This window comes from Lepidochelys kempii, chromosome 7 (assembly GCF_965140285.1).
Source record: "Lepidochelys kempii isolate rLepKem1 chromosome 7, rLepKem1.hap1, whole genome shotgun sequence".
In the NCBI taxonomy this organism is placed as follows: domain Eukaryota; kingdom Metazoa; phylum Chordata; order Testudines; family Cheloniidae; genus Lepidochelys; species Lepidochelys kempii.
Genome location: NC_136386.1, coordinates 9,791,882 through 9,805,259, shown reverse-complemented (window position 1 = coordinate 9,805,259; position 13,378 = coordinate 9,791,882). Strand labels below are relative to the sequence as shown.

Sequence of the window (13,378 nt, the reverse complement as noted above, 5' to 3'; positions counted from 1 at the left end):
TATAATGTACTTGTATTACCACCATGTTAAGAATTTATTATAAATGCATTTCATAATATAATTTATAACAACATTACTGAAGATTGCATCTACAATCAGCAATCATTTAATATTGATTTAGAAATGCTATATTAGTGTATTGTGTGAGAGATTATACAGTATATCATGGATCAGAAAAAATAGTATATGTATTCATAGTTCATTACATGATATCAGCAATCTAAGAAGAGAATACACTTTTTGTTTGGAACCTTGGTTTAAAGAGGAACTTTTGACATCCCCAAATTCTTTTCTCCCAAATAGATGTCAGAAGACGAGACAGACAAGGTAAAAATCAGAGCAACGGAAAGCTTTCAAAATGACAAGCAAAATATTCCTTGGTTGAATGAAGGTAGGTTGCATTGTTATTTATTACATTTCTATTTATATTCAGATATAATTCTTTTGGTTTATTAAAACTGATTGCAGCATAAAGACAAAAGAATGTGGATGAAACTCCCATTAACTTCAATAGGGCCCAGATTTCATCCCGAGAGTCCTCTAGCTGGAAGTCTCCAGTACATGCAAGTAATTTTGTTTAGTCTTCCAGATGGCCTAAGTTGTCAGAATTTAGAGCTGCTCAAAGGTTTGATTTCTTGATATAAATGAGCTTGCAATCATCGGGGAATCTTTGTTATTTATTAATTATTTTATTATTTATTATTAATAATTATTATTTTGTAATTATTATTATAAGCCTGCTACAGCCACAAAGCATTATGGACCAAACCCCAAGCTCCTTTCCAAGGTTTTACTAAGTCAAACTACGAGTTAAGTGAATCAAAGTTTGTACGGGTTATACAGAGTTGGGTAACAATTAAGTACGTACCTTGGAGTTTGGCCCTATATTATCTATGTTAGGGAAAGACAATATTATAATCTACTTCCAATATCCATTTGTTAGCATTGTTTTCTTTTTGCATATAAGGAAGATGACCAAATGTTAAGAAAAGTGAAGAGAAGTACCACAGTAGGAGACCGCAAAACTTTTCTTTCTGTAGGAAATAAATTGCTAATAATTATTAAAAGCATTCAGATTTTATTCAAGTGCAAGATTTGTTTAAAAGCATTTAAGAAGAAAAATACATATAAGATTATGTTACTTATTTCATAATTGCACATAGCTACAATTATAAAGATGGAAGTTTCTTCAATATTTTACACTCTAAAAATTGATCTTCCAGGTTAATACATAACGAATTACAAAATATAAACAGACACAAAGACTATCTTTGACTAGTAGAGTCACTGTATGTTATTTCACAATACGTCATGGAGGTATATATGATAACTATATGCACTAACGAGTGGCGATTCTAAGGCAAAACGTTACAAAATTTATGAAATGCATTTCTCACATACTCCATGCTCAAGAGTGTGTTATGGTTTGTATTATAGAAAATGACTTTTTAATTCTAACAATTTTTAGGAGGGGTAAAAAGAAGTGATCTGTTATTTTGAAATACTAGATGCATAGGTTTGCAAGAATGAAGAGCTCATTTATATTAATGATTATATTGTAATCTATAAAATGTGTTTTATTATATTTATGTTATTCCTACTGTATGTTAACTGAGTGGTAAGGTCTAGTCATTGGGAGTAATTCGCCCTGCAATTAAACAGAACAAGATTTTATTTTTTTCTTGTTTTTCACTCCCTATGCTGACAAGATCATTGTAGAAGTGGCACTTCCAAGGCATGAAAATCATAGCATTGGGTAAAACTGATTGGGCAACATAGATCCTCTTTTTGGTTGAACAGTAACAACTTCCTTCCTTCTGTACACAAATCCTGTGTCAGGGGGAACTCTGTGTATGCGAGGTTTGCAGGATGAGATTCACAGAAGGCAATAGTTCCGACGGAGACAACCAAAGAAGTTTCTGATGCAACAAGACAATGTTGCACTGGCACTTGTAACATCAAAACTACATGAATGAGACCAAATCCATTCCAGCATAACACACTTTTTGACATGATGCAAAAGGTGAATCATTATCATCATTTTATTGATAGGAGACTAAAGCACAGGGAAGTTAAGAGACGAGCCTAACATCGTAGAAAGACCCCAGAGGGGTGGTGGGGAGCTTGGATCTCCTGACCCTAGTCATATCCATTTGTCGGCATGGGTTCAAATAGGATTCAGCTTTATTGTGTCTCTTAGATCTGCAGATCCTTGCATTATAGGCTGATGATTCTCATCAACAGTATTTGTCAAACTAACGTGGTATTTTTTTTTGAAGCAATTACAAGTTTGGCTGATAAAGGTGTTGAAATAATGTACTTAGACTTCCTTCAAAGGCATTTGACTTGGTTGGTGTAACATGACATTTTGATTAAAAAACTAGAATGATATAAAATGAATGTAGCACAAAGTAAATGGATTAAAAACTGGCTAACCAATAGGTCTTCCAACTATATGAATGGAAGCATCATCGAACAAGTGTATTTCTAGTTGGGTCACACAGGGATTGGTTCCTGGTCCTATGCTATTTAACATTTTTATCAATGACCTAAAAGAAAACAAAGTCATCATTGATAAAGTTTGCAGATGACACAAACATTGGGGGAGTTCAATAATGAAGAGGATAGGTCAAAAACATGCAGAGTGATCTGGATTGCTTGGTAAGGAGGGTACAAGCAAACAATACGTGTTTAATATGGTGAATGTAAACGTATACATCTAGGAGCAAAGAATATAGTTCATATTTACAGGGTGATGGACTCTGTCCTGGGAAGAGTTACTCTGAAAAAAGATTTGGGGGACATGATGGATAATCAGCTAACCATGAGCTCCCAGTGGAATGTTGAGGCCAGAAAGGCTAATATGATGTTTGGACGCATAAACTGGGAAATCTCCAGTAGGAGTAGATAGGTTATTTGGAACTTCTGTGACTACTGCTGGAATCCTGTGTCCAGTTCTGGTGTCCACAATTCAAGAAGGATTTTGATAAATTGGACAGAGTTCAGAGAAGAGCCACGAGAACTATTACAGCAAATTCTTTCCCAGGTATCTGCCTGGTGGTCTTGCCCACACGCTCAGGGTCTAATTGATCACCATACTTGGGGGCGGGAAGCAATTTCCCCCTGGGCAAGATTGGCAGAGACCCTGGGGGTTTTTCGCCTTCCTCTGCAGAATGGGGCACAGGTCACACGCAGGTTTAAACTAGTGTAAATGGTGAATTCTCTGTAATTTGAAGTCTTTAAATCATGATTTGAGGACGTCAGTAAGTCAGTCAGAGGTTAGGAGTCTATTTTAGGAGTGGGTGAATGAGGTTCTGGGGTCTGCAATGTGCAGGAAGCCAGACTAGATGATCATGAAGATCCCTTCTGACCTTAAAGTCTATGAGAATGACTAAAGGATTAGAAAACATGCCTTATGATAGGACTCAAGGAGCTCTATTTTTAGCTTAACAAAGTGGTTAAGAGGTGATTGATTACAGTCTATACGTACCTATATGGGGAACAGGCTCTTCAATCTAGCAGAGAAAGTTATAACAAGATCCAATGGCTGGAAGCTGGAGCTAGACAAATTCAGACTGGAAATAATGCATAAATTAGTTAACCATTGGACCAATTTACCAAGGGTCAGGGTGGATGCTCTATCACTGGCAACTTTTAAATCCAGATTGGCTCTTTTCTAAAAGATATGCTCTAGGAATTATTTTGGGGAAGTTCTGTGTTATATAGGTCGACTGGATGATTACAATGGTTCCTTCTGGCCTTGGAATCTATGAATCTGTTTCATTATGTAGGGTAACCAGACAGCAAGTGTGAAAAATTGGGATGGGGGTGGGGGGTAATAGGCACCTACCTAAGACAAAGCCCCAGAAAATCAGGACTGTCTCTATAAAATCGGGACATCTGGTCACCCTATCATTATGTATCTACTTCATTCTCTTGAGGAGTGTGTTTCAGGGATGCCTGATTGATGAAATGATAAGTAGAGCCGGGGTCCTATGTTTCGTTAGCATTAATAATATTTTTGTCACGTTATCAGTCTCTTCTGGAGGTTAAGAGCCAAATTCTACCCACTGATGACAATTTACTGTGAAATGCAACGGAGAGTAGAATTGGGCCTGAAAGTTTTTCACAGTGACTGAGTTAATAAATGGTTGTGAAGTTTCTTGGAAGAGATAGACATTTTTATTTTTCCGTTATTTCTATTGATTTTGTATGTTTTATTAATAATTTTTACAATATTTTTTGTGTGCAAACATTTTAAATACTTGTGTATCGCTTCTGGTTTTCAAGCTAGGAGCAAACCAAACAGTCTCCAGCAGCAGCTCGACTTCTATGTTTAAACATTTTAAAAATAATAACATAGCTTTCAGCCATCCCAATAAACAATGAGTTTTCTTTAGGCAGAGTAAAAAGCTGTATGTTCTTTTAGCATTCACTTTTAAAGACAAGTTATTTTTATTCATGGTTTTGTATTGATTATTTGTTCCTTCTGAAAAAACAATCATGAACCACATAGTAGCAGAAATATGCATAAGAAATACAGTATGGAATTTGATTTTTATATAGTGTCTGTCATACTGGAGGTTTCCCAAAGTGCTCTATAAAGTAATAACTTATGTATTGTAGTGCAGTGACTCTGTATGCAAATGAGAGACCCATTATGTACTCATGGGCCTTGAATATTAGAACCTGTTTAACAGAGGAAATGTTGAGCCAAATATCAGCTTTATTTATTCTCTACTCTTTTGGAAGGGATATTTAACTTCCACCTTGCCAGCACTAGCTGAAAGGACCTTAGTATTAAATTAGTTCCAAAGAATGGCACTGCTAACAGGAGTCTTTTTGACTCTGCCTTATAGCATCGGCATTGGGTAAGAGTCAAAGCCCTATACTGAGGATGAAACTTCTGGCCACAAAAACAAGAGGGCCATCAAATGGGCCTTAATGGCATTATAAAAATATATTATGTTCATTTGACAAACACAGTCAGCAGACCTGCAGAGCTTTGCTCATCAGTAACAACTCTGACTGTATTGATACATTTTAACTCTTTCCCTCATGCTTTGTTGGTTGCTCATCTTACAAGCCAGTCTTCAAAGCACCGACTGTCTCTTCCTATGTCTGTATAGTATCTAGCATGTTGTGGGCACTATTGTAATTCAAATAAATAGAATAATTATAGAGAATTAAACTAGAAAATGAGTGGCCCTGTTTTGCTAGCCTGTTAAAGGGTCCTAGCACATTTATATACATCTTGGGTCAAACTTGTAGACCTGGAACTAGATTACCATATGAGAGACTCCACAGGTTTAGAACCATAATACTGCTGCAAGGGCTGCTGTAAGTTAAGTCAGCAGTAATGGCCTCATTCCACCAGTTAGGGATCACTGGAGACTTCAACCACAACTCTTCCTGCCAGTAGTCCATTCCCAATATATTCGCTTCACTGGAGAGCTGGAAGTGGGTATGTAGAGTTTGGTATGTCAGCTTTTTGGCATCTCATGATGCCCCTCTCTCTTTCAGAGTTGCTTTTCAGCTGCTTTGTGCTCCCAATGCCGTGCCAAACAGCTAGAATGGGGTGCCAGGATCTGGCCCCACATATTCCCACAAATGAGCTGTTCTGATTGCTGTTCCCATCCGATGAGGCTGCCAACTGGTCTCAGAACAGGCATAACTGGAACTACTCTCTCCGTCACTCATTCCAGTTGGATTGGGACTGCAGAGATTGGTCTATGCACCTAAAAATAATCGGATTTCCTGCAAACTGAAGGTAATGGGACTCTCAATGGGTCCATCTGTGTAGATCTGATTGCAAGATCAGGGCCTTATGTATATAAAATACTGGTAATTAAATGCAAAACTACTCAGAATTCAAGGATTTTTGCATTTCACTGTGTACTCAAAAATGGGCCCATTTGTGAGGAAAATTTTGCTAAGGTACACAGACAGTTTTGTGAAGCAAACACTGGCTCACTTTCTACTGAAATAGGCCTGATAATAACGAGGAGTGGACCTATATCCTAAGCACAAACAGCTTTCACAATGAAACCATGTATTTTGTCCTATTGTAAAACTGGAGGCTGTGAAACTGCACAAGGTCAAACAGTGAAGACATATATGAAACATCTCAACTCAAGTGAATGTTACCGCATAGGATCATTTACCTGCTTCTCTCTAAAAAATATGATAGGCCAAACTCTCTGCTAGCATAAATGGATACAGCTCCTCTAAAGTGGAGTTTTGTCCAGTTATACCAACGTAGAATTTGGATCAGTATCACCATCATTTTATTACTATACTAAATATGAATGAGTAAAGAGACACTGATGTAACTTGCAGGTAGTGTTAAAGAAATGTCCTTTGAGCGGTCGTAACCCATCGTTCCCACCGGTTTCACACTCCAGCCGGATGTGCAACCACCAGACCATCACACCCCAGGTAAGAAACAACACTGAGGGCGATTGAACACTCTTGAAATGTTTAATTTGAATCAAGACAATATTAGAGCATCACAGAGAGTCTTCTGAAAATGTGAATGCACGGCGGAAACTAACTGGGCAATAGCCCCCAACCTCTCACTTGCATCATTGTTGTGGTGTAGTGGTAACACAGTAGCGGTCAGAGCCTCAGCTGGGGTAAAGAGGAGTCAATAGACATATACCAATTTACACCAGCTGAAGAGCCGGTTCAAAGTTCCAACTGGAAAGAAGTCCTCGGAGTTCTGTACAAACACTAAATTTAGTCTCACAACATGAGTTAATTATGTCTGTATGGATAAACTAAGGCAGAGAGAGATTACATACTTGCCTAAAGTAGTAAGGGTGAAACTGATCCCTGTGCCAGGGGCCAGAACAGGTCTATGCATCACTTATGTCCCACAAGTCCCACTGAAGCCCTTACAACAGGCACATAAGAGGTGCATAGGCCTCCTGCTGGCCCGAAGCACAGCAGTCGGTTTCACCCAAAGTGATTAGAGCAAGGACTATAACCCAGGAACTGACACTAAAACAGTTTTATTTGTGTAAAATTCATATTTCGTTCCATGACATTTTCACACAAAGATCTACTGTTTCAGTCAGCTCAGCTCTGCACACATGCATCCCCCTCCAAATGTAACTTCTGTGAAAACTGAATGAACTGGCTTCCTTGCTCTTCCACCAAAAGTGTGAAAAAATGCTAATCTCCAGCCTTTCCCCAAAATAGCCCCTTTCCACTCTAAAGTTCTTATTCATTAGCAGCATTTTGGCAAAAAAAAAAAAAGCTCTTTTTTGGTTCATTTTCTTACAAATAGTGTGTACATCTCTAGTCCTGACTTTTAATCCCCTGCTCTAACCAATAGATCTTCACCCTAGAGGGAAATTGAGCCCTGGGCAGTGGGTCAGAACAGTGTCAGCGCTTAACCACAAACTAGGGTTTAAGCAGTAGATAAAGACTTCTGCATAGGGAGTAAATTTAACTCCCAAAGAAGGCAGTACATATAAAAGTGAGTCTTGCTTATTTTATGGACCTGATTGTAATGATGATATTCACACCAACTAGTACCTTACTCCACAAATAGTCCCACGGGGTGAGGTTCTGTGCTGCATCTCTTAATGGCACAACACAGAATTATCAGCCTGGAGCAGAGATAAGATGGCTTTCTGGGCTGTTCTTGGAGTTTTAAGCAGCCCTTACCATAACTTAGGGGGTCTAAGCATAAATTGGGTCCACTGACTTTCAATTCTTTAAGAGAGTCCAAACCTCTTTAATTTACCTCCTGATGGGAGGCTATGCTACACTGCAAACTAAGGCGCGAGTGTGATGTAGGTAGGCATACCCACACTAGCTTTAATCTAGCTAACAGAGGTAACAATGACAGGTTTCAGAGGAACAGCCGTGTTAGTCTGTATTCGCAAAAAGAAAAGGAGGACTTGTGGCACCTTAGAGACTAACCAATTTATTTGAGCATGAGCTTTCGTGAGCTACAGCTCACTTCATCAGATGTTTACCGTGGAAACTGCAGCAGACTTTATATACACACAGAAATCATGAAACAATACCTCCTCCCACCCCACTGTCCTGCTGGTAATAGCTTATCTAAAGTGATCAACAGGTGGGCCATTTCCAGCACAAATCCAGGTTTTCTCACCCTCCACCCCCCCCCCCCCACAAATTCACTCTCCTGCTGGTGCTAGCCCATCCAAAGTGACAACTCTTTACATAATCAAGTTGGGCTATTTCCTGCATAGATCAAGGTTTTCTCACATCCCCCCCACCCCCATACACACACAAACAATATGAGTCAAGCTGTCGTGACATGAACTTCCCTGCAAATAGCAATCTGAGTGCACCCCCAGCGAGCTTATACTAGGGTACTACGTCTCTACCGTTGTTACCCATGCTAGCTAGATTAAAGCTAGCGCAGGTATGCCTACCCACACCACAAGCACACCTTAGTTTGCGGTGTAGACCTATCCTAAATTCAGGAGGTTAATTAAACAGATTAGGACCCTGAAAGATTCAAAATCAGTGGACCCAAATCTGCTCTCACACCTATAAACTGGCTCCCCAAATTAAGCTGAAGGCAGGGATTTGGTCCAGAAGTTTTCACTCTCTTTCCAGCATGAATTATGGTAATGGATTTGGACAGTAGGACCTTTCAGGTCTATTCATACAGCAACCAATAAAATAACTACACAATGAATGCTGTAATCTTAGCTGATGCTGTCCAGCTAGGAATGACAAGAAAAAGAAGACGTAAAAACTGATGCTACTGATCCCAGAGGGTTGGAATTCCTGGAAGGTGCCATGTCAGCTTCAGGACTGTGACCAAATGAATTAATTAAGACAACCCTTCCTTTAAGTTGTAAAACAGTAGATTTAAAGACTCTCCTCCAATGGAAATGGAGTATATGAAATGTAAAATGATTCCAGTTCAGTGCTCCTAATGGCAGTTTTATAAACTGAGTAGTCCTTGATCTCTGTACTGCAGACCCCTTGGAAATGAAAAAAAATCAACGATAGTCATATAGTGTGAATGTTCAGTATCTGAACGAGAAGGCACACTATTCTCCAGCAATAGTAAGATATTTAAAAGTAAACTTCCACTCTGAAAGTCAACTGTAAAAATGGTTCCATGTCTGTTAAGTCTCATTTCCTTTCCATTCAAATTTGCTCAGTTGCCAGGAAAAACTAGTTTTTCTAACTAGCATTTTGGTAAACAAGCCAAGATCTGAAAATAGGCTATGTTCTTTTTGTCTCATGCATCAGTAAAGATTTTGCAGGCCCAATTCTGCTCTCAGCTGTGCCTGTGCAAAGTTATTGTCTTTAAACTTTACCCTTGGTGGCACAAGTATAAGCAAGGGCAGAATTCTGCACCATAGCTACGATTTAACTGGTGATGTGCAATCCAGAATAGACTCCAACTCACATTTCCTTAGTCCTCTTGGGTGTCAACAACTAAAGACTGCAGAATTTGGCTCAAGTGTGCTTACAAGCTGCTGGACCAAGATCTTACTGAAGCAGTCGCAAACATTCCATTCACAAGGTGGCTCAGTCGAAGCATTTTACCATCTCGCCTAGGTTAAGGACCTATTAAATGCAAAACAGGTCTGCTGTACTCCTGTAGAAGCCAGAAAGACGCACGTATGTGATTAGGCACAATAACTATACTGGATTATAAAGAACGTTTACTACCAATAAAAGTTGTGAGTATTTCAGAAGACTCTTAATAGAATTGTTAAAGATCCTGAATATAAAAATCCTCTCTCTAACAAGAATTTGTTGGTATTTGATTCTAGTACATCTACCATTTCCAGTAAGCTGTTTGCTTTTCTTCTAAGGTAAAGGGAAGCATACTGTTATTTTCCTTAACCAATGGAAACATTTTTGAAGGCTCAAAAAACAAATAATAACTGACACCAGTTGTGCTCTGGGGTAATTGCACTGACTTCAGTGGGTAGCTTTTGATTTATACTGGTCTCAAAGGAGGATAAGGCCTGATGAAGCCACATATACAGCATGTGTATCTGAAGGCTTACTACTGTGAAAAAGCAGTCTGCACTCCTGTTAGTGAGAATTGTCCATGTCTCACTGAGGTTTTCCTAAAATTCATTTAGAAATCTTTTTTATTACTTAAGAGATAACCCATCAGAAATAATCTGTTGTATAGGCCAGATTCTCAGCTGCACCCAGCCTGAAGGGGAGTTATAAATAAGTTGGTGGCAATCATACCAGCATAGGTTAGAGCAAGCTGCAGCCTGCTCTGAACTACTGTACCTGGTGATGGACCCCATTTCATGAATGAGTTTAGAGTCCTTCTGAAAATAAACAGGCTTCAGATGTATACATTCCAAAGTAACCTACGCAACTTTTCAAATGGAAGTACACTTTCATCCATTGGCCGGGAAGTATTTCAGTGCTACACCTGCACGTATTTTACCATTTAAGATTTTTTTCATAGTTCAGAAGTTTCTTTTTGCACAGCTACAATTTTCAGAAAATTGTTTTCAGTTTTTCCAGGTTATGTATTGATAAGCAGAATGAATCAGGCAGAGTCAATCATTCTGAGGTGTGCCCCTATGACAGTTAAAGTAACAAGACCTGATTGAATTCCTCAAAATGAAAAATAAATGGTAGCTGAGGCACTGATCAGTTTTTATGGAGGTTCAAAGGTCTCCCATTTTTCTTTTAATAAAGTAGGGCCTTAATTCACTACAGGTGGAATTCATCCCCGTGCAAAGGACCAACATAAGATCTATGCATGACTTAAATACCACTTCAGTGGTGGGCAAGCTTTGGCTGGCCCTCTCCACAAGATGATTTTCACCCTACTTAAGGCAGCAGCTCTTCAGGTTTCTAAATCTCCCTTCTAGTTTCTGGATTTAATCCCGTTGAACACATTCAAACAATGCGGAAAATTAGGTAAATGATAAATTCAGACAGATTGTTTATTATCTTCTTAATGCACCCATGATTGCACTGTCTAAGAAGATAATGTTATATATTCTTACACACACACATTCTATATAGACACACTCCAGAAATCTGTGTAACAAAAAACCTCTGCGTGAACATGTTGACAAGCTCCAGAGATAGAAAAGTAGATGAATTCTTCTCTGTTGAGCTCCTCCAGCCAAATAAAAATGTTTCAGTGCTGATGATGCATCTTTGAACTGATTACTAACACAAATTAAGCTTCCCTACATCGTTGCTGAAATATGCCCATAAGCAATTTGAAAGGAAATATTGTTCCAACATTCTCAGAAGATGCAGGTGCCAAGTTCTCTAAAGTTTTTAGAGATTAAATAGATGTGATGGGTACACAATTTAGCAGTAGCACTGCATCCATAATGAAAAGGAAAATATGTACTCTGCTTCAATATGATCATGTAAGTAGGGTCTAGAGAGTAAAATAATACAGGGCCTATTAATCTCTTCCCATTGAAGCAAACCAATCAGGAATAAAAATTAAGGTGAGAAAGGTCCTATTTGGTAATTTATAGAAGGCAATGTTCTAAATAAAAAGTATTGGCTCAAACAAAACATTGAAAAGCAGTTACAGAGGAAAAACAAAAACAAAATAGCTTTATGCCAATGGAAAACAGACAATGTGTGTGGGCAAAAAAGATCACATAACCTACAGGAACCCACAGACATTTGGATGCCAAAACCAAAGTTTGAATCTGCAAATCTCCTTCCTATTCCTGTAGCATATATAAAACAAGTAAATTACATTACACACAATCACTGCATTAGCTGCATGCATATTTTTCAGCTAATTGCTATTCAGTCTTTACAACTAATGAGTAGGGTTTTTAAAAATGAATTTTCAGTGCAACGTGGGGGAGATTTTGGACCTGCACACTTTCATTTAATTTAAAACAGAATATCCCTTTGGCCCAAAGCAGAATCATTTATCTTCCAACCTTTGGTTATTCCGATACAGAACCCCGGTTCCAACCACTCTTATTTTGCAAACTAAAAAAAAAAAATACCCAATGAGACTTTCCAAAGCCAAATGCAAAATCATACTGGTATTTCCCATCTCTGTTTTTCCAAGTATTATTCCAGTTGGTGAAACTTACCTCTGTGTGCTCAGAGCCAGCACAAAGTCCATGCATCAATTAACTCCCACTTAAACCTCCGTGAAGGCCCTCTGCATGGAGATGAATTTCAGCTACAGAGGGCTTAAATACCAAATAGATAGGTGCTGCATAAAAGCCTAGGATACAGTCTCATGTTATTCCAATTATGCAAAGACAAGCCTGATTTATCTACATACACCCATTAGTTGCTTTTCCTGAGATCACCTTCACCGTTCCACCTTTGAGTTAACACTCATTTTGCATACCCATTGAATGCCAAACTGGAACAACTTACACTACTTTATTATTAACGGGCCACACCACCTTGAATGGTCCCTGTCATAAATATAAAGGGAAGGGTAAACACCTTTAAAATCCCTCCCGGCCAGAGGAAAAATCCTTTCACCTGTAAAGGGTTAAGAAGCTAGGATAACCTCGCTGGCACCTGACCAAAATGACCAATGAGCAGACAAGATATTTTTAAAAGCTGGAGGGAGGGAGAGAGAGACAAAGAGTCTGTCTGTGTGATGCTTTTGCCGGGGACAGAACAGGAATGGAGTCTTAGAAGTTAGTAAGTAATCTAGCTAGATATGCGTTAGATTATGATTTCTTTAAATGGCTGAGAAAATAAGCTGTGATGAATAGAATGGATATTCCTGTCTGTGTGTCTTTTTGTAACTTAAGGTTTTGCCCAGAGGGATTCTCCGTTTTGAATCTAATTACCCTGTAAGGTATTTACCATCCTGATTTTACAGAGGTGATTCTTTTTTACTTTTTACTTCTATTAAAATCCTTCTTTTCAGAAACTGAATGCTTTTTCATTGTTCTTAAGATCTAAGGGTTTGTGTCTGTGGTCCCCTATGCAAAATGGTGAGGATTTTTACCAAACCTTCCCCAGGAAGTGGGGTGCAAGCGTTGGGAGGATTTTGGGGGGAAAGACATTTTCAAACAACGCTTTCCTAATAAATAAACCCAGATAAACGTTTGGTGGTGGCAGTGGAAGTCCAAGGGCAAAGCGTAAAATAATTTGTACCTTGGGGAAGTTTTAACCTAAGCTGGTAAAAGTAAGCTTAGGAGGTTTTCATGCAGGCCCCCACATCTGTGCCCTAGAGTTCAGAGTGGGGAAGGAACCTTGACAGTCCCATAGACTAAGTGCTAACTGCCTGTAGTAAACAATCTGTTCCATCTTGTATTTAGCTGTGACTCTTGGAGTACCTTTCCCAGACCTGAGGAAGAGCTCTGTGTAGCTTGAAAACTTGTCTCTCTCACCAACAGAAGTTGGTCCAGTAAAAGATATTACCTCACCCACCTTA

The 13,378-nt window shown here is 38.8% G+C and overlaps 1 protein-coding gene across 1 annotated transcript in view; it reads left to right on the top strand.

Moving 5' to 3' along the window:
- The first annotated feature begins 303 nt into the window (after nt 1-303).
- MDFIC2 (MyoD family inhibitor domain containing 2) overlaps nt 304-13,378 on the top strand; it is a 53,370-nt gene continuing 40,295 nt past the window's right edge. The window contains exon 1 of the mRNA XM_073354735.1: nt 304-391. Within this exon, the coding sequence (XP_073210836.1) occupies nt 304-391 (88 nt within the window). The remainder of the gene's footprint in view (nt 392-13,378) is intronic.